Source organism: Nasonia vitripennis, chromosome 3, assembly GCF_009193385.2.
Source record: "Nasonia vitripennis strain AsymCx chromosome 3, Nvit_psr_1.1, whole genome shotgun sequence".
Classification (NCBI taxonomy): Eukaryota; Metazoa; Arthropoda; class Insecta; order Hymenoptera; family Pteromalidae; genus Nasonia; species Nasonia vitripennis.
In genome coordinates, this window is record NC_045759.1 from 4,613,287 (window position 1) to 4,634,649 (window position 21,363).

Below are 21,363 nucleotides of genomic sequence, written 5' to 3' on the forward strand. Positions count from 1 at the left end.
TCCGATAGATTTACGCGTATATTCGTCACATATATAAATGTTTCATGCGCGAGGGCGCATATTAAAATTGCTAATACTCTGGCCCCGCACTTGCACTGCAACGGCTGACTTTTAATGAATTTCACATGGCCGTCTTTTTTGCCGTTGAATTTCTCTGCGGAGCTTCGCGTGTATGCATGTATATATGTATACAGCTCTCGGATGTATAGATAGCGGTCGGGGGGGGGGGGGGGTGACAAAGCCCGAGCGCTTGCGCGCATGCTTTAAATTCAGGCTATAATTCAGGCGCAAGCCTCGTCGGCGATTTGAATCTATGTCAGCCGTGCGCGACGCTCTGACCTTTCGCGGAATAAATGCGATGTCCTCTCCTGTGGGCTCGAAGACAATGATGCAGCTGTGCTGCGGTGAGAAAAAAGCGTAAGCGCGAATATCTGCCGTTCAACAGGCGAGAGCTTAATTCATTACGGTGCGGATGTGCGAATTTATAATTCTAGGAGACTGGTGGGTCAATTTATTGACAAAATATTATTGAGCTCGAAACCGATTGTTGATGCAGCCTCGGAATAGAATATCCGCGTCGGATATAACGACGTTCCGGAAATCTCAGCTAAATTAAGGGTAACGCGATATTCCACCGTGGAAGGCTAGATCGATCATAACCCGAAATTCGATAAACTCTTCCGCGGTGTTCGTTAATTTGGTCCAATAGATAATTAAATTTCCCTCAGAAATACACAACTGATATTTAGAACATAAAATTCATTCGTCCGACGTGCGCGTGGCTCGATCAATTTCCGAGATCGAATACGAATTAATTAATTGTCCCGTGTTCACGCACGTGCGCGCTCGGGCGCCTAAAATTCGTACCGCTGGCTGGATTTTTTCATATTCTATAATTAACCTTGATTCGCCGCGCCAATGAAAGACGGACAGAGAGATATCGTTATTTCGCACTGCAGCACACTTAATTGGCGCGCCATGTAAACGTTTGCGCGCAGCTCCAATCAATTAATTTCCGACTGACCGAGCTCAACTCCTATTTGCAGTGCAGCTCGACTTTTAATTCCCTCCAATTAATTATACCCATATCCACTGTACACACCTGAGAACGTGTCGATTCGGCTGCGCAGGTGTGAACAGATGGCAAAAAAAAAAAATTGCAACGAACGTTTGAATCTCAAAAGCTCACACTTGCTTCACACCGGTGTATACGCATGAGCAGTCAGTAGCTCAAAGGTATAAGAGAGCAATCAACAGTGCTAGCCTGCAAATAACAGTAGCTACCCTATATACACCCGCTGCACTGCTCTCCCTCTCTCTTTCGAGTATCGATCTGCGAGCTTGCGTTTACCTTTGAGCTCGCGCGCGGAAGTCAAGCTCGCCTCTCTCTCTCTTCGATTCTTCGAGCTCGCGCGGCTGACATAAAAGAGAGCTTTTGCGAATGGAGGGAAGACGGCAAAGAGTTCCGGCTGCGCGAGTGAACCTATATCCTGTGGCTGTGCAAGGATTCTCCTTTGCCCTGTGCCAGCTATATGCGCACACGTGTAAACAGACTCGCGCGAGTATAGAGGACTCAGCTTCGGCAGGAAATTAATTTCTAGGCGCATCGTCTAAAATGCACTCCATCAAAGCGAGAGGGGGAGAGAGAGAGAGAGAGAGAGAGGGGGCACAAAGCGCATTATAGTTCGGCCCGCATGACAATGAGTGCGAGCAGCACAACTCGCTGCATTACACGCTCGGCGATACGAAGCTTGGGCCGCGCGCACATCTGTTACTACCGCTCGCGCGCGACTACTCTATTACCATTCCACGCTCCGCAGCCCGATGATTCATGCCCACTTTCTCACTCATTACGCTGTACTGGTGCGCTGCACTGCTGCTGTCCTCGTTTTCCAATTTAGATTAACGGAGTATAGGCGAGCGCGCGAGTTATTGCCGTGTCGCGTCCGCGCGATGATCGCCTTTCTCGCTTTTTGTTTTGCAAGCGAGAGGCTTAGCTGATGCGGCGGAAATTGAATTTTACCGCGGAGTGGAGATCTCGCAGCTGGAACCGATGCGGAGTTATTATGCGCATCCTTTTTTACTAATGCATTCGCTGTAGAAGCGTATCCCGAAAATTGAGCCGAAAGGAGCTATGAATATAACGCGCGGCTCATACTCGTCAAAGAAGTCGCAAACGATGAATATACATTTGCTGTTTACGTCCGAGCCACTATACAGAAAGGGTGTGTCGAGAACCTCATCTCTATCCCTCTACCTCTCTGTGTGTATGATATAAAAGGTCTCGGACTAGAGTCGCGTGTTTAGTTAGCGTGCGCGCGTACACACCCACACACGCGCGGGTGACTGTTGAGTTCGTTAGTCATTAACGCCTCGCGGTTACAGGGAGCTTGCGCGCAAGCGGCAAAGGACTCGTTAGCGCGAGAAAATCCCCTCCTCGGGGAAATCGCCGCCGGCTTTGTGTCTCTCTGCAGGAGAGTATGTGTGTGCGTGGGTGTATGCGTTTATACACACCGCGCGGGAAGCGAGACCCTTGCGATACATTTCGTGGGCAAACATTATCGCTTATTTTTGGAGAGCTTTCGAGTTAAGTGGGAGATCGAGTTTATTTTGCGAAGGAGAGGATTTTTCTTATAATTTTGAATACGCTTCGTGTGTGAAAAAAAGATCTTGTTGTTGTACGTTAAAGTAAGATGATTTTGAAAAGCTTCATTTTCAGTGTCGACCGCAATAATACACGCGAATGTAGTTTACTCGCGCGTGTTATCGAGGTATTGAAAAAAAATGTATACCTGCTTCGCGTTTCCATTTTAATGACACGCGCTACTTTACGAGGAGTCGTATAATACTCCCTCTCTCTCTCTCTCTCTCTCTCTCTCTCTCTCTCTCTCTCTCTCTCTCTCTCTCTCTCTCTCTCGAACGCGTATAATAATTCGGCAACATTAACGATCATGAAACAGCCGTATCAAATATCAAAATTTAACTCTCGCGATAAAATGCGTGCGCGCGCGGCAACGTCGCGTTAATAAATATATATATCGTTATGCCTTCGTATAGCGGCCATGATTATACGCTCGCAAGCACACCCGCACACAGTGTGTATACGGTATAAACGTATAAAACGAAGGAGAAAAGCTCGGCAGTATAAGAAAAGCCGAGGAAACGGGCGACAATTACCTCGTAAGGAAGGTGATCAATAGAAACATGTAAAAAGCTCATTAAACTTCAATCGCCCTCGCCGAGAGAGTATACTATACAGCAGTTCGCGCCATAAGCCAGCCTCGCAATAAAAGATAATGTTAATGGAATCGAAGCAGAAACAATGGCGCGTAATTTCCGTTCCGCCGCGACAACGACGCTGAGTTAGCTTCGCTCCTCCTCCTCCTCTTTGTGTATCTTTCCCTCTCTGTGTATACATATAGTTACACGGATGCACCTTGGGTGCATCGAGCTCAATAGCGCCGTCGTTTAATTCTCGCTGGTTTCATAGGCCATTGCTCTCGCGGCAATAAACAAAACTAATCTCGGCTCGTCGCTCATTAGCAAGACGTGTACTAGCCGACGTCAAAAGACACTTGCTCTCGTTCTCCTCGTGTCTTAGCGCACGTTTTCGTTGTTGCAAAATTGCAGCTGCTTTCACTCTGTCGGTTTTTAAAATTGAGTTTTCAAACTGCTGTGAATAATATCCACGAGTACAACGGCGATGACGATTATAAAAATGAAGAGAGCCGCTGTCGAACTGTAAACAAAGCTGGGGTATACTCAGCCGCGGTTACATCAGCGAAACTTGGCGTCTCGCCGTCGTCTAATACACTCTTTATACATAAGGCGGCGACGTCGCGAAAGAACACGGCAGTAGCTTCTGAAAAAGCTCGCCCGGCTCATTTGCTGGAAGAAGCTTTTCATCCCCCTGTTATAGCTCGACGAATTTTAATGCCGCCCAGCCTCGCGCTCCATTGTGCCCGCGAGGGGGAGCTGAGAAATAACAATAATAGCCTGTTAAAAGCCGACGTCGCAATATTTCACTTTATGCATGCGCAAGCTCCCTGTCAGCTTATGCGCGTATAAGGGAGAGGAATAAAAAGCGTCAAGATTTGCGCGAAGCTCTCGCATTCCCTTGAATTAGAGCTTCTCTCCACGGCGTGCATTTGAAATGAGCACAGCGTACAATATGCGCAGCTCGAGCGAGGATCGATAATAAACATAAGCTTGCGGAGCTGCTGCTGCTGCTTCCAAACGGTTAACCATTACAATTACTCGCAGTGTCAACGAGACGTCCGGCGCGCCATTTATCGTCGCCGTAGCAGCAGCAGCAGTAGAGCGCTGGTATTATTTGTGGCCAGCCGACAAGACAAATATCGCCCAGAGCAAACACGGGAGACGCACGCGAGCGAGGAAAATGCAGCGCGACACCTCTCTGCCGATTTCCACCGAGAGCTACTGCGCCGCTGCACAAAAGACGTAATAAGGGGATTATCCAGGGCGATACGGATTATGCTAAACGCGTCGTGGCAGCTCCTGCTGCTGTTAATGCACACGTACACACGGCCCACTATCTTCCGATCTCTCAAAGCTCGAGTCCGGCTCTCGAGCTTTCACATCAAGCGAGCTTTTTCTTCTGATGAATCTGCATCACTGCGCTGCAGCTTGTTGGAGCGGACGAAAAAGCTCTCGTATATTGTCTTGTATATATATGAGCTCGCTGCGGCTACACTGTCTTTCTTCTTCTTTCTTTTCTCGGCCAAATGAAACGCTTCTTTCACACGGAAAATTGCTTCTGACTGTGCGGAGCGACGCTTAGAATTGCTTGGTTACCTACCGCTGTAAAACAATCTGTAGCGCGGGCGCGAGCGAGTCTAACGTGTGTGCGAGCTTTTTGCGCCGAGTAAGCAGCACCGGTTATTCTTGTCGAATCCTTTCTCTAAGCTCATTTCGGCTAATGATAAAGAACTTTATTTGCGAGCGCTGGCTGCGCTGGGAATTCCGGGGCAAAAATGTGTGCGTGTGCTTTTTTGCTTCTTGAGAGCCCTTGAAAAGGATTCTTCGACTTATGTAGGCGGTGATCCCGCGGCACGAGGACTAGTTTTTATGAGCTTTTTCTTCTCGCGTTTTTGAAGGGAGGCACTTTTACGTGGAAACTTGCGGGGAGAAAAAGAGAAAAGGTTGCCTTTTTGTAAGTCTTGGAGGAGAGAGAGCTGCGAGGTAATTATTTTAGTAACGCGAATCGATGAGTCAATTTTATCGTTGGCGAAGAAGAAACGTTAAAAATGAACGATTTGAAAGTACGACGGAGATGTATTTTAATTGAATTTTCAATGTACAATATTTCGTTTATTTTTAACGAGGAAGCCTCGCGAATCTTTCTCGTATTTAATTGTAGAAATAATTTCTAAGGAACGAATGAAATATTCTGCAAAGTTAATTCTCACTTCAGAAAGCAATCGAGCAATGGTTAATTGATCAACGATGAACTCCTGCCTTCCACGGTAACGCGTTCAAAAAACCATACAAAAGCTCGACACCGAATTCAGCGCCAAAATCCGACTCTATCAACTGTAGACGATCCCCAGCAGAAATAAAAATAATCCCATATATCGAGCCGTATAAATAACCAGCAAAAACCACAGAGATTCGTCGAGCAACCGGCAACGCGGCACATAAGGCTCTCACTAAAGATCGATAAACATGGCATTTCGATCTATAAAAAACTCCCCAAGGGGGAAAACGCCGCAAGAGCGAGTGTCGGACTACTAGACTCGCTCGGCCTCGCATCGCTTGATAAAGCAAGTAGCACCTTGCTAAAGCGGAAGGCCATCAACGGCAGCAAGAAGGGCTCTCCCGAATTCCCTAAATACCGTAACTTTTTTCTCTTTCTCCTCACTCTCTCGCCGAGTAGTCCGTTCGCGCGCGATCGCGATAAGAAGGGCCATTACGCTGTCGTCGTGCGGCCTCCCTTCTCTTCGCATCCCAGCACTTGAGCGGATTAATAGAGATTTATTTATACTAGAGAGAGAAAGAGAGAGAGAGAAAGAGAGAGAGAGAGAGAGCTGCCGCCGCGACGTTCAGAGAAATTGTTCGCACGCCTGCACGACCGATCGCGTGACTCTCCTGTACATACACCTACACACACACCCACACAGCTTATACACTATATATACCGGTAACCTGCGCCGCGCTTATCCTCGGCGAAGAAAAATCTTCGGTGAATGCCGCATAAACGAGCTTGATATACGCGCATTAGACACTGTGTACGCGTGTGTGTATATGTATATATTAATATGTGTGTGTGTGTGTGTGTGTGCCGGAAGCGAGGGTGGAAACGGGAGCGCGCGGAGAAGGTAATCCCTTCCACTCAACGTCGTCATACCCGCGCGATCGACCGCTTTAACGACCCTCTCCAGCGGGAGCCGGTACTGCTGCTGCTGCTGCAACGCGGGGTCACCGACCCGGACAAGACACTTTTTTTCGGATGCAAAAACTCGCGAGCTTTATTGTGCGCGCACTTTCTCTCTATACTCCTAGAGCTTAACTGTTCCCGCGCGAGCGCATATACGCCAGGATTCTTTGAAAAATTAGGGGGACGCGCTCGCGGTATACGCGTGCGGCTATATGTACATAATTCTGAAGTGCTGAATCGAGGCCATGCATTATACGCTGTCAAATTCCGAGAAAGCTGCTCGATGTGTGTGTATGTAAATACAATTCCAACTGGGCTATACGCGGCTGAGCGAAAAAATTAGTTGCGCTGCTGCGCGCCGGCGAGTAAAGCGCCGCGATATAATTAAAATATATATATATATATATATACACGCGGATCGAGGCGATAATTAATACGGGCCATATTTTATACCCTGACGTTTCCGCGATCGAATTGAATTGTCGAGGGAGGACACTGCTGCATGCGCAGGCCGTGTATATTTATCTTCGCGCGAGATCTTCGCTGCAAAAATATACCAAAAATAATCATCGACTGCTGCGTGCATTGTTTGCGTTCGGCGATAATACGCGAGCGAATCGAACGTCAACGCGGAAGGAATAATATTCGGACCTCTATAACTAATTTTACAATGAAAAAAAAATTCGCCGAGAAAGCGGAGTAAGAATATATACACTCGCGCCTGGAAAGGGTTCGGAGAAAGAGAGAGAGAGAGAGAGAGAGGGCGAAAGTGCGCGCGGGAAAGGGCAAAGTTTCGCGAGGAGCGCGAAGGATCGTTATTTTATGCGAAGTGTTATCTTAACGGAAAAGCCAAGTACTGCTAACCCCTGACGCCGTTTAAAAGTTGCGACGGCATATCTAAACTTATCTAGCAGTTGCGGGGCCGCGACCTTGTGACCCCCTGGAAAATTGGTATTAATTTGGTGATGAGCTGCTGCTTCGCGCAGATCTTGTATGTGTCGAGGACCTCGTGTATAAGTTAGTGGAAGAGGATTCGTTGAGAGCCGATCCTCGAGATTCTATTTTCGATTCTGACACCTTTGGCTTGGAAGGTACGACGATGATAAGAAACGCAGTGATTGAGACAATGAAAACATCGATTATCGTCGGGAGTAAAAATATGCCTTTTGTAGTTATAGGCTATGAATAAGGTCGGATCGACTATCTGAAATCGAATCATCCGCGCGATAACCAGATTTTAATTATCGTCGGGGCTGGATTTTCCTAGATACGCGCGCGATCTAAGAAGTGACATTCGCGCGGCTAAGTTTAGCGCGGTGATTTAAAGGATAGAGATGCGATGAAACGTGATATTTGCGTGTCGTATTTGCTTTAGAAGAAAATTAATCAACGAAACGAACGTAATTTCACTGGCTGGAATAAAAACTCATAATCTGCGCAAATTTTTAATCAAAAACACTGAACCGCAGGGCAAAAATGGATCCTTCGTTGTGAATTATTAAAAAGTTAAAAACGGCGAAATTTCAAAGACTTGCGGTTTAGGTGAAACTTTCGGAAAACCTTTTTACGCCGCCAGATACATTTGTAAAGCTTCTTTAGTCGAATAAGATTTGCATAAGCTGGCGCGCAAATAAAATTTTTGCCATAAACTCGATTTTACATCTGCTACTTGGCTTATAATGTCGCAGTTTTATCGTGCGCTTGATAAAATATCAAAATCGCGGCGCGGATTTAAATTAAATCGAATGTTCCCCTAGTGGATTTCAAATGAATCCGTATTACCAATTATTAAAATAACATTGATAATGCAATTTTCCATTCTATTCGAGTCAGCTCGGCCTCACAGTCTGACAGAGCTGACGTTTCGAAATCTCGTAAACTTTTAAAACTCATCCAATATCCTGCAATAACTGTCGAAGTCGCGCTAATGATAATTCATGAAAGGAGCTACTATAACAATATGATCAAGGTTTAACCAGTACACTGAAAAAAAACACAGTCGTTTCTGCTGTAAAGTCCGGTAGTTTTAACCGTTCTGCCACCGTAACGACTATTCAGTAAGAACAACGGTGTGCCACTGGTAGTTTTGGCGAGTCGCGTCTCGTAAAATTGGTCGCTTACGCGGGACACCAGCAAAAACGACCGAACTGATTCTTTAAAACTGCTTAACTCTACGGTAATTTTGACGAATCTTCGTACAATGACGGATTACTGGTGCGAGTTCAGTTAAAATGGCTGTGTTTTTTTTTCAGTGTACATCCGTTCCACTGTGTTCCAATTCAGAACTATATCGAAGTTCCGATTGATGTACAACATTTAAACAGCCGAGTCTCGGGAACTTCAGAGCCGGCGTCCAGTTATCTCGCGGAAAAGCTCTCTCGCTCGTCGTACACCGCGGATTAGGCCGTATAACAGGTTATTTACAGTCGAATCGCAATCACCATCGTGTGCCCTTAATCATTCGATCCCGAAGCGCAGTCGTCTTTCATCGAAAACTCATTTTCTGCCTCTCTGGCCTCTTTATCCCTCTACTTTTTTTTCATTAATACTTCCGGGGGTATAATAAACTCGCCTTCTCTCTATCTTTCGCGCACTGCTCTCGCCCTTTCTCAATTTCTTATCTACTTACTTTCTCGCGCTAGCTTCTTCTCTCTCTTTCTCCTATCTTTCTTTTAACTACTAATAGTCTTAAGGGGGAGAGGCGAGCCGCGCTCGCGCTTTATTTTTCCTTTTACTCCTAGCCGCGCGCTCGAGAATCTCCTTCCGCTTTTTCCTCCTTTCCTGCGCCACTTCGGCTTCTTCGTTCTCGCGAAGCACCGCGGCTCTTATCTTCCGTGATTTCTGACGTTCTCTCTGCTTTTTCCACTGGCTCTATATAATATATACACTCGCGCTCGTTGCAGTGTACACGCTTTCGTCCTCTCGATTTCGTTCATTTTATCTTTCGCTCTCTCTCTCTCTCTCTCTCTCTCTCTCTCTCTCTCTCTCTCTCTCTCTCTCTCCCTCTGCAAGCTCTACTCGCGCATCTGCTTGAGAGGCCAAGGGTTGAAGCAAAGTTTTTAATATTTTCTAGAGCGCGCGCGCGTTACAGTCCGGGAGAAATGTATCAAAAATTTTATTTCATTGCGGTTGTAAAATACCCCCGACGGAAGCTCATTAGTTTGGCTGGATCTCTCTCTCTCTCTCTCTCTCTCTCTCTCTCTCTCTCTCTCTCTCTCTCCTGGAGTTATTATTATCATCGCTCAACGTCAAACGTTGTATATTTTTGTGCGCCCCAGACGCTGCTCCGTAAAAGTGTAATAAACTTCGCGTCTCGTATCGTCCGCGAAGCAAAAGGCTGACCATCCGCTTGATTAAAACCGTTCATATGCGATAATTTCTAAACTGGATCGCCAACTTCGAAAGCAGTGAAATAATAGCGAACTAATTATCGAATGCGCATAAGCTACGCGAGCGTCAACGCCGCCTATATCTATAGCTTGGAATCTCGTCTGGACTTTTAATAAAATCTCAGCCTCTGAATAGGCAACGTCGCGTCATAGACGTTGATCGATCGTCGCGTGAGAGCAAGATATAAGAGCATCAGCGGCAGGATTCAAAGGGAGAGAGAGATACGAAATTGTCAATTTAGAGTGATGTTTTGGTCGTCAAGCCAATAGCTGCTCCTCGTCTATCTCTGTGACCTCACTCGCTCGAAATAAATCCCAGAGGGACTACGTCGCAAAGGGTCGTCCCGAAAACGCACCCCCCCCCCCCCCCCCCACGTCCTTCTCAACCTCCGCAGCTCTTTTTTATGTAAATGTTCTTTGAGTGGATACAAAGTCCACACACACATAGCCTCGTGTGTATCGAGGCCGAGAGCTGAAAAACAGCAGCGGCGGAGAATCTCTCTCCTACAATATTGCTTCCTCCTAGAGGAAGCTTTGTAATAGTAAAATTTTGAGTTTCTTCAAAACTTCTAGAAAATACTTTTTAGTGTGTTAGAAGTTCAAATCAAGTGTTTTTGGAAAATGTCCGTATGGATGTGAGTGTGTGTATATGTGTGTGGATTGTGTGTGTGTGTGTGTGTGTATGTATACCGTAATATTTTTGGAACTACCTTGTCAATATCAATAAAATTTGACATGCATATATATTTTTGGATTCTGAATTCGGGAAAAACAGTTATTTTTTAATTTCTTAACTATATTTTTTTTATGACGAAAAAAATTATGTCAATGGGTCACGTGTCAAACTATACCCCATTAAAATTTCAAGTGATTTGACTACTTATTTTTTCAGTAATAAATGAAAAACTGAAAAAAATGAGTTTTTTTGTGCCTGATTACGGACGCAAAAAGGCCTTATTGCACTTGAGATTTCGGGAAAAAGTAGATATTTTATGTGTTTTGGTTAAGTTTATTGCACAGCTTTCAAACCCCTACGGTTCGTAAGATATCAAGGTTTCAATTTTTTTTTTTGAAAATTTTTTGGTTTCTTATATTTCTAAAACAATGTAGTCAAATGCTTCAAAATTTTATTTGGTGATTCACTATAAAAAAGCTATCTGCTGTTAAAATTGTAAACGATTCCATCAAGCGGTTTTCAACTAAAGAGATAAAATGTAAAAATCGTTTTCTTGAAAATTGCGCGAGCGACTTATCTAATGAATAACCTGCTGTTTTGATGTTTAGGTTGGTTAGGAACACATGTAAACATGCGTGAATTTCTCTGTGAAAAAAATTGACGACAGTGTTTGTATTCTATAATAAGAAAACAGAGGGGTCTGCAAACTATTGAACAATGAACTATCCAAAACTTTTATTAAATTTTGTATCAAAAATCGCCTCATACATTAGCAAGCAGATATATAGATATATTAAAACAATATTTTATTTATTGGACTTATAAATTTAGTTGGAGGAAGCTAAGTGCCAATGAATTGGCAGCGGTTTTTTTTTTCGGAAAAAGGGTGGAGTGGCGATTTCCGTATTTGTAAATATCTATCAAAATGTAAATTTTTTATCTATACGTCCGAGAGCTGGCATTTATTTCTCTCGGGCGCTGCAGCAGCCCCCCGAGTAAACTTTATGCTTTTCCTTTGATATTCACGATCAAACTTCACAGAGAGAAAGCAAGAGAGAGAGAGAGAGAGAGAGAGAGAGAGAGAGAGAGAGAGAGAGAGAAAGAGAGAAAGAGACGGAGAAATAAAGAAAGGAGCCTCGCTTCGTTATCGAGCTTGCAGTAGCGGAGCTCTCTCGTGTCTGCAAAAGTAAATTATAAAAGTATAGAAACTCGCGGGCGATTTTCTCCCTTATGCATATATCTATATACCCTCGCGTAGCATCTTCTTCTACCCTGATAAAGCTCGCCCGAGCTATTTAACGAACTTACGCGCGTTTACGATCCGCGCGCGCGATAAAAAAGTTTTACGCCGGAGAGCTTTTCGTGCGTGCGCGCGTGCGCGATCGACTGAAAAGAACAACGGGAAAGTATGTGTATGTACATCAGGCGACTTGATTAAATTTTCAGTTATCAAGCTTGATCGACGCGGATACGCGCGCGGAGTAAAAAACGATCGAACTTCCGGGTGAACCGAAGAAAATTCCTGGTGCATTTCTGTGGAACACACCGCACGATTGGCCGACGCGTGACGTGACGCCGTGCAATTAAACAGACCGCGCGCGGCGGCAAACTAGAAACTATAAGCATAATCAACTATGGATAAACTATGCAGGCAAACATGTAGCCTGCAGAATTTCGTTGACGGGCTCCCTCCCCCCTCTACTCTCGAGAGAAGGCCTCAAACTTTGGAATAGTCAATGTATATACGTACACGAGAGCGCTGCAGCGCTGCCGGAGTTCGACCGTTCACTGGCTGTGACGTTTATTTGCTCGTGCGAGAAGCGGCTATGTAGCGACGCAACTAAAAAGCTCAAACATTGACTCGTATGAGCGCGAATCATTTCGTTTGGGAAATTATCGAAAACTCATCGGCCTCAGCGAGATCTTGATCGAAATCGAGCATATTTATGTTAAGCTAATTTGGCAAGTAGTAACAGTCGTGATTGGTCAGTCGATAAAAATCCGCAGTTTCATCCCTTGTTGCAAGCTCTGAGCGTGTAATTCTAATTAAAAATCTTTTTTTCTATTTTCCAGGTCTCCAGGAGTACAGGGATACTGTCGCACTTCGTCAATCTAAACATAGTGACGCCGGAAGCGTTTATACTGGGCAGCGAGGAGCACCACGTCGACGTCGGGTCTATAATAAATCTCGTCTGTATTATAGAAAAGGTAATCAATACGCAACGCACGAAACGCGTGAATTTTCATTATTCGCTCTCTATACGCGAGAGAATGCTATGTATATAGATGCCGCGCGTATAACCTATACTTTTTCACTGCGTCACATGTGATATCGAAGAATCGCGAACTGGATCATCGGGAGCTTTTCAAAGGCTTGATTACATTTCAAAGCAGGGCTATTCTCGCTCGCGTTCGCGCGTTACGTATGCATGCGACGAACGTATACGCGACTGGAATTTTTCAAAGCTCGTGTGCTTGCAGAAGCCTTTTGACCCGAGATCGCGATATGTGCATAATCGTAAGATGTATGGAAGAGATCGAGGGACAAATTATGAAATTTTCAGCAGCTTCTCTAGCTTTGATGTCTCTGGGGAAGGCTTTTATAGAGAGATATTATTTTCGAGTGCTTATCGAGGGGCTTTGTTGCCGACGGAGAAGCGGCTGGATTCGATCCGATTTTCACCGGGAATGGAATTCGAGAGATAAGTGGAATTCGCTGTATTTCGATGGCGCGCATCGGATTTCCTACTTTATTACGGAAATTAATGTTTGCCGATGAATTTGATCGAGTTTGCCGCGGACGGGGTGTTGCTGACGCGGGAGTAGAGCGTATACGCGACGTCGAGAAGAAGCTGTGTTACTTCGTTCCCTCGATGATATTTTATAGGATTGGGATGTACGGATTTTGAAAATTTTTGCGAATTACTTATGGAATTTTTAATTAATTTATGGATTTGATCTGGTCTCGAAGCGCAGGAAGCTATCTTATATTCAGAGAGTGAACACATTTATAGATTGCCGAATTTATCGATGAAATTATGCATGAATTTATTATGAATTAGATTATGAAAATAAAACGGTGGAAGCTCGATTCTATTACGATATTAAGTTATTAGTTCGCAATTATAAATACGCACCTGATTAATACTCGATTAATTCAATTAGATATAATCAGACGCTTATACTCGAAACGTTGGCCAAAGGAGTGAAAATCAAAGCGTTACACAATGCTACACTGAAAAAAAACACAGTCGTTTCTGCTGTAAAGTCCGGTAGTTTTAACCGTTCTGCCACCGCAACGACTGTTCAGTAAGAACAACGGTGTGCCACTGGTAGTTTTGGCGAGTCGCGACTCGTAAAATTGGTCGCTTACGCGGGACACCAGCAAAAACGACCGAACTGATTCTTTAAAACAGCTGAACTCTACGACAATCTTGGCGAGTCTTCGTACAATGACGGATTACTCGTGCGAGTTCAGTTAAAATGGCTGTGTTTTTTTTTTCAGTGTATGTACACCGATGATTAATAGTAAAAGTACGTCGATTTCGTGCGAGCAAACGCACGTTCATTCGCAGCCTGGAAAGCAAGTGTATTTTTAGTTGCAAATTCGTGTGTGCGAACTCTACACTCGCTTAAGCTGATTATGCTAATTTGTTATACCGCGCTGAGCCGCGCTTTGGTAACGTATTTGTGGATAGATTAATTCAGATCCCCCTTGATTCAACTATCGAATGGCTCGGGCTATGCGGAAGTCGCGGTCGAGTTTGCGGACAAATGAATCAGAATTTTGCCAGTCGTATGTGTGTACAATTGATCGATTCGAGCGACTGCTATATCCTGTATACTTCACGTGAAAGACTTAGAGACAAGCATCTACATCTCGTCTACAATAAAATCGACCGCCGCGATTCCGCATATAATTGAACTTATTTAAAAGAGCCGAAGCCGAGGGAAAGTATAATAAGAGGTCAGATTAAATCGCGATGCAGAGAGGAGGAAGAAGTTGGGGACGACGAGCATAAGGCCGGCACTGATTGGCATGGCATATCAATCGCGAGAGGCAGTGTCCCAGATTCTCCCGGGGCACGTCGCAAATTAACGTCATCTCTCTCTCTCTCTCTCTCTCTCTCTCTCTCTCTCTCTCTCTCTCTCTCTCTCTCTCTCTCTCTCTCTCTGCGGCTAATTTCTTTCAAAAAGCTGCGCCCGATAATTAGATAGCCCGGCTCGAAATCACGAGGCAGCACTTCAACTCCTCTATATATACACCCACTCGCTACATAGCCTACATCACTGCAGTTTTTTCTTCTCTCGCTGCGGCAGTTCTCCGAAAGTTCCACTCGACAGCTGTACATGCACTTGCTTTGCACGCGAGAAAAAAAAATACCGCATCAAGTATATCGCGCCGAATGAAATCAGAGCGCGATGCTTCGATATACGACTCTCTCCCTCTCGTACATACAACGTAAAAGGCTTCGCGATACGCGTGTAATAAAAGCCCATAGAGGCGGCCGTCTGTACGTCGGGGAAATTTTATTGCTCTCTCTCTCTCTCTCTCTCTCTCTCTCTCTCTCTCTCTCTCTCTCTCTCTCGGCATATGCATAGAAATAGAGTCCAGGGGGATGACTTGTAAATATTATTGCCTCGTAAATTAGCTTCGCCGGAGAAAAACATCGGAATTAGCATGGTCAATCAGATATAGCGTGCACTCGGAGTAATGGTTGGGCCACACGAGACCGGGCAATATAGCGTCGGAGACAAAATCGTTGCGCCGCGATCATCATCGTTCGTCATCTCGCGCAAGCGACAAGTCCATTTCGCGAAACATACACACACACACACACACACGAGCTTTCCTGAATAAAATCGACGAAGACGACGGGCGAGTGGTATATGCAATCCCTCATTATTATTGCGCGCCGGCTTGTATTATCGACCCACCCACGCGCTCGCGCAGCTTTAAACTTTTAATTGCTCGCGCGAGAGCGCTCGTCCGTTGGATTTTCAACTTGTTGCGCGCATATCCGTAAGAAGTCGATGATACTAAAAGCCGTCGCAGCTTTTCAATGTAGAACAGCCCAGGCGAACTGTGTCACGTACGTATGATTCATTATGCCGTTCTATGCGCGCGTATTGGTCGTCGTGAGAGAGAGAAAAAAGGAAAAAACGCCAGTCGGCCGCGGTTTGAGATTATATTGTGCAGCACATTATGTGTGTGTATGCATAGAGCGAAGCTTCGGCCTATCCGAATGACAAACGCCACTTGACGTTTTCCACAGCTTCGAAAATTCTTTGCTAAATTTTTCGAGAGATTTTTCGAGAGATTTTTCGAGAGGGACTGTGCGCTGCCATGGTTTTGCGCTGATTGAAGTGTACGCTAGGCGAGCGAAATAAAAAATAAAGCTCTTTTTTCATGATGCCGTGTATACGAGCATATCAATATTGTTCTCGGCTACAGCAAACGTCATTGAGCGAGTTCAATTGTTATGTGTTCGTAGCACTGTACAGCAGTATGGTCGAAGTGCTTATACAATTTTTCAGCGAAAAAAGTTCGAGTTTCGAGTATTTCGTCGGTTATATTGAAATATATTGTTATTACAATTCCATGAAAAATACGACAGAGTATGGAGGAAAAAAAATTGTCTACCTCGCTGAAAAACCGAGTTATTTACTCGCTTGTACGCGTAACCCGGCGATGTCTGTCCAAAGCGTCGAAATAAAGGCAAATTTTGATCGACGCACACTCGCGAGAGCCAGTTACATGTATACATGTAATATATCAGAAGCCGGACTGAAATGGGCTCTCGCGACTAATGAGAATTTTATGCAAAGTTTAATGGGCCCGATCATAATTTCCTCAGCCGGAGCGACGGTTGGACCGTCGCTCGCTCGCTCGCGAACTTGATCGCTGCTAGGCTTAATTAAGCCGCTGCCTCATTGCCGCCTCGCCTATATATATATATATATATATACATCCTTCATCCACTCGGATTACCGCGCGGATAGTGGCATTTCTCTGTAGTTGTATACATGTATGTACATAGCGACGGCTTTCTTTCTGCTTCGGCTTGGCGCCCGATTCGCCGACGCGATAATCTTTAGACTGATGCCAGATGGAGAAGGAGGGATTTTATTTTTGAGTGAACGCGAGCAGAAGCTTCATTCTTATGTTGTTTAATTTAGCAAAGTGTGCATAGTTGCCGATCGAGGCATTTTTGAAATATCGTGTATTGGCTATAAAATTATTTAAAATGACTTAAGCCGGAATTATAGCTAAAACCGATATTTAATCAACGTTCTCGACTGTCAGCATCATATACTAGGCGAATTTCGCATCCGCAAAACTCGATTTCATCCAACAATTAATCGAAAATTATAATATCATCAAAATCGCGTACTCATTAATTATATGTAAAATCGCTAGAAAGCCTGTCAAAATCAACATCAGATTTCTATAAGCAAAATATCAGCTTATGAATTTTCAACGGCATCAGCGAATCTATTTCCGACATAATACAGCAGAGCTCATCCCAAATCCTTTTCCTATCCTCCGTACCAAAAGTCAATCTCAAAACCAGCCAAAACCGAAATTCCCGTACGCTTAGGAGCATCAGCTCCGCGATAATTCGATAAGTATCCGCAGGCGATAATCCCGGCCGTTCGTCGTCTACTGCCCGCATTATTTTCCGCCTCAACGGCAAAGGAACGCTTTCATAGGCAATTAGCGTCCCTCCGTACACGGCAAAATAAAAATTCTTAAAGCGCCTCGCGACGAAGCGAAATGGGTTAATGAAGCAGCTGTACACAAACTTACTCAGCACATATAATTGCCGATGCAAAGGCCAGAGGGTCGCGGATTAGATGCCGAAAGAGCAAAGCGGTAGACGAATTAAGGCTGCGCGCTGACCGAGAGAGAGAGAGAGAGAGAGAGAGAGAGAGAGAGAACTCGCATACGATCTTGCAGGGAAGAAAGAGCGAGTTTGATTATAGGAATAGAATTAAACTTGGCGATCTATAAACTTTGTGAAGGGCGAATGAGGCGCTGGGCCATAAGAACCTGTCGGTAACTATTAACGTACCTTTAACAATTTATTCGATGAATATGGATTCACAATGAATAACAATAGCAGTCATAGCATGGGCAGTCCAAGAAACCGATCAAACAAGGCAGTTTTGGAATAGGCCGCACACACCGCTATATCTACGCTCGGCGTGCAGATTCTAATAGAGAGAATGAAAGCGTAACTATATGCGCCATCTATCGCCAGAGATAAAGAAGCGGATGAAACGTGCAATGGCTTTTCCGTACAAATCATCAGCCAAGTTCAAAACGCATCACGTCAGCTTTCGACTAAATTCGAATCGGGAAATCGGGAGCGACGCGTCGACTTCTCAAGAGTTTCCGAATGATTTACCTCGCGGGAAATCGGAATTGCTGTTCGAATCCTCGTGTATACTTAAGCGCTAGATTGCACGTCAAACTGCTGAGTAAATGTTAACGCGTATACACACGACGCGCGTCGAGAGATTTTTCAGGATTTTAACTTTCCGCCCCGGCTGCGGGAGGGAGAGGTTTTATGAGTTATGGGGGTCGGACTCGAGCACGTTTTTCAGCTGCTGCACCGGGGCTTACTTAATATTTAGATACGCGGCGAGGGCGTTTTTCAGATTTATCGTTATCAGTAATTAGAGGCGGGAGAGAGAAAGAGCTTTATTAATTAGGGCACTAAGCTCGAGTGAAAAATACGCAAACACGCGGTTGTTTATGTTGATTTTTATTTTCCTTTGAAATTTACAAGAGTGACCATTAAACCATTTGAAAATTATTTAGTAAAATTAATATCTGCTTTGACCGCTCGATTTTATCGTGTCGCATATTTGCTGATTTAATTCTGAGAAAGACTTTATGTATTTAATTGCATGCGTTGCGTGTGTGCACTTTCTCTTATAATTATAATATATTCATTTGCCAAAAACATAATATTGTGCACAAAAAGAACGGTATACGCGGAATGTCGTATATCATAAAATTATGGAATATATGCGCGCTCTGAAACGTAACACGATTAAGTATTCAAGCTAATAAATCATACGATTATTTTTCTGCGAAAACGAAGGTGCAAAAAAAGCATCGTAATCATTTTACCAGCACATCCTCGCAAAATTCAAAGTTTTGCTCATACTCACCAACGATACCAAAAGGCGTCACGTTCGAGCCTCAGCATCAGAGTTACAACGAGAGACGCCGTCGTCGGTCTCGGCACATAACAAGGGCCGAGTCACCCGCACTACACTGGAAGTAGCTCTCTCCCACTAGCAGTACCAGTAGTAGCAGTCGAGGCCTCGAGACTCCTCTCTCTCTCTCTCTCTCTCTCTCTCTCCCTTGCGCGGGGTGGGCGTCGGATTGCTAATCTCGGCTAAAGTCGCACAGCCCGGAGGTGTATCCGCTTAAGTGGATGTCGAGACAGGCTCGCTCAGCGCGACAGCGGCCCCGCAGGCGCTACACCTATCGACTTTCCCTTTCTCGATGATACGCCGCGTCAAGCTTCTCACTACGCGTCACCCCATACATACACATATCAGTGGCTACGTACACCTATATACACCGAAAGGCTCTATACCGAGGGGAAGGACGCGGCGAAATTTTCTGCGCGAATCAATTGTTAATCCTGCGCGAGCGCGAGAGCCAGCCTTGTATGGTGTGCATAAAGAAAAGCGATGAATGAATCGCGGCCGCGATGAATAATGTAAGCGGGGGCTCTTGACGCCGCTGTACCTCAGAGCAGGCAGTGGAGCCCGAGGGACTCTAGCACTCGTTGACAGGGGCTTTTGTGCATGTGTGTCGCGCGCGCGCGCATAATCGCGCGTTAATATAAAATGCCGCAGAGAGAAGCGAGTTCATAATGCACGAGAGAGAGAGAGAGAGAGAGAGAGAGAGAGAGAGAGAGAGTCTAGCTCAAAGGCCCGGCACTCTATCCCTCAACCCTTTCTCTCTCGCCTTTTTTTTTTAATCGAACAGCTCCGTAGCAGCAGCTGCGACAATTTATCAGGCTGAATGACGTTCATTATCCGAGCGGCGGATGTGCCGACACGACTTCGCGAGAGCTTTTAAAACAAAACGCTCGCGCGCGCGCGAGAAAGAGAGAGAGAGAGTAGAGCTTTGTGAAAAATGGCGCGAGAACTGCTAGGAGAAAGAGAGAGAGAGAGAGAGAGAGAGAGAGAGAGAGAGAGAGAGAGAGAGCTAACAATCTCGGTGTACCAAATGCGTTACACACGACTGTTCGATCGATCGACGCGCGCCGCGGCAGCTGCTGCGACAGCCGGTAATTTCCTTTATACTTTCTTACTATGCGTGTATATACGCTGCAAGCTTTGTTCGGAGATATTCGTGCGCGAATTATCGAACGGCCGAAATCGCCTCCAGACACAAAGACTGTATAACACGGGGGGTGAGCTGTATAGCTCTGACGTATTATACGAGAAAAAGCTTCCGCCGACGTGCCTCGGATGGAATTACCAAGTTCTCATGCGCCAGCGTCGAGTTTTTGAGCTTTAACGAAATCATCCAGTATATGTTTCGGAGCTGAATTCCACGGAAAAGTAATCGGCCGAGCTTGCAAGTCGAACTTTGCTTAATAAATAGTACAGGCGTATAATCATGCACTCGATAATTTAATAAGCACATCCATCAATCAGTCCCGACGAAGGCGAGCCAAGGACATGATCCGTTACGGCGATACACAATTAATCTAATGATCCCGCCGCAGCAGGGTGAGTGAAAAATCGACTGGAAAAATCATAACGGAGAGAGAAAGCTCGCTTCTCGGGGACGCGAAGCATTAGTCTCCCGAACGCACGTTTATTTGACGAGCTGAAGCGCGTAGGTGACCCCCGTCCGGTAAATACTCGCGAGCGACATGTCATCCAAGGAAAGAGAGAGTAAAGTACATATATATAACAGAGATTTTCTTCTGCTTTTCTTTCCAGAGTCCGACGCCGCCCCAGTACGTCTTCTGGTACCACAATAACCGGATGATAAATTACGACGTTGCGCGCGGCAGCGTCACTGTACAAACCGATCCAGGACCAACACAGAGTCGGCTCGAAATTCGCCACGCGATCGAATCGGACACCGGCAACTACACGTGCAGCGCATCGAACACTAAGCCTGCCTCGATCTTCGTTTTCGTCACTGAAGGCAAGTATATCTGTATATTAATAACGTGTGATCAACCGTTATACACACGCACACACACTCGAGGCCGGATTTCTATTTCGCGACGGCTAAAAACTCGATTGCAAATGTATGTCGGCTGCTTTCAGAGCTTGAGACGTGATTGAATTAAGCTCTTGTAACGGCGAGCTTTCCAGTTCGTGTATACACGTGTATATGTGAATGCACCTTAGAACTTGTTGTGTGTGTGTGCAGCTTCGAGCTTTTTAGATGCGATTCGCGAGATGTATTCACCGCGCTTTCAATTTGATGATGTTCGAATTTCAATCATGAAATTCGATGTAGAGGGTGTATCTCGCTCTCGTTGCTTTCGCAAAGTTCAAAAATGCCGGTTTAACGGCTCGGCTCTCTTGGCGCGGGTATCCCTCTGAGATAATTGAATATGATTATGTGATGACCTTTGGCTGGTGCTTCGTATAAATAGGCTCTTCGTTTGCATGGATGCTTTTCAAAACAGCCTCCGCTAGTACGCGTTTAAAGATGAAAATTCAATCCGCTAAAAACTCGGTGTACGACTTTCTAATTATTTGTCTTACGGCACGATTGTCGTTTCTTCGATCCAATCGAATAACCCATGAATAAATGCCGTAGAAATGTATAAGTGCGCTCTTCGATTCCTCTCCCGTAATTGGCTTGCATAATAAAACCGACGTAATTCCGGGTCGATTTA

General features: G+C 45.2%; 1 protein-coding gene across 3 annotated transcripts in view; it reads left to right on the top strand.

Moving 5' to 3' along the window:
- Positions 1–21,363, top strand: part of LOC100119247 (zwei Ig domain protein zig-8) — a 131,617-nt gene that overhangs the window by 100,044 nt on the left and 10,210 nt on the right. For all 3 annotated transcript variants that reach the window (XM_003427238.5, XM_016984393.3, XM_008212135.4), the window contains exons 5-6: positions 12,536–12,670; positions 20,447–20,657. In XM_003427238.5, coding sequence (XP_003427286.1) covers positions 12,536–12,670; positions 20,447–20,657 — 346 coding nt within the window. The remainder of the gene's footprint in view (positions 1–12,535; positions 12,671–20,446; positions 20,658–21,363) is intronic.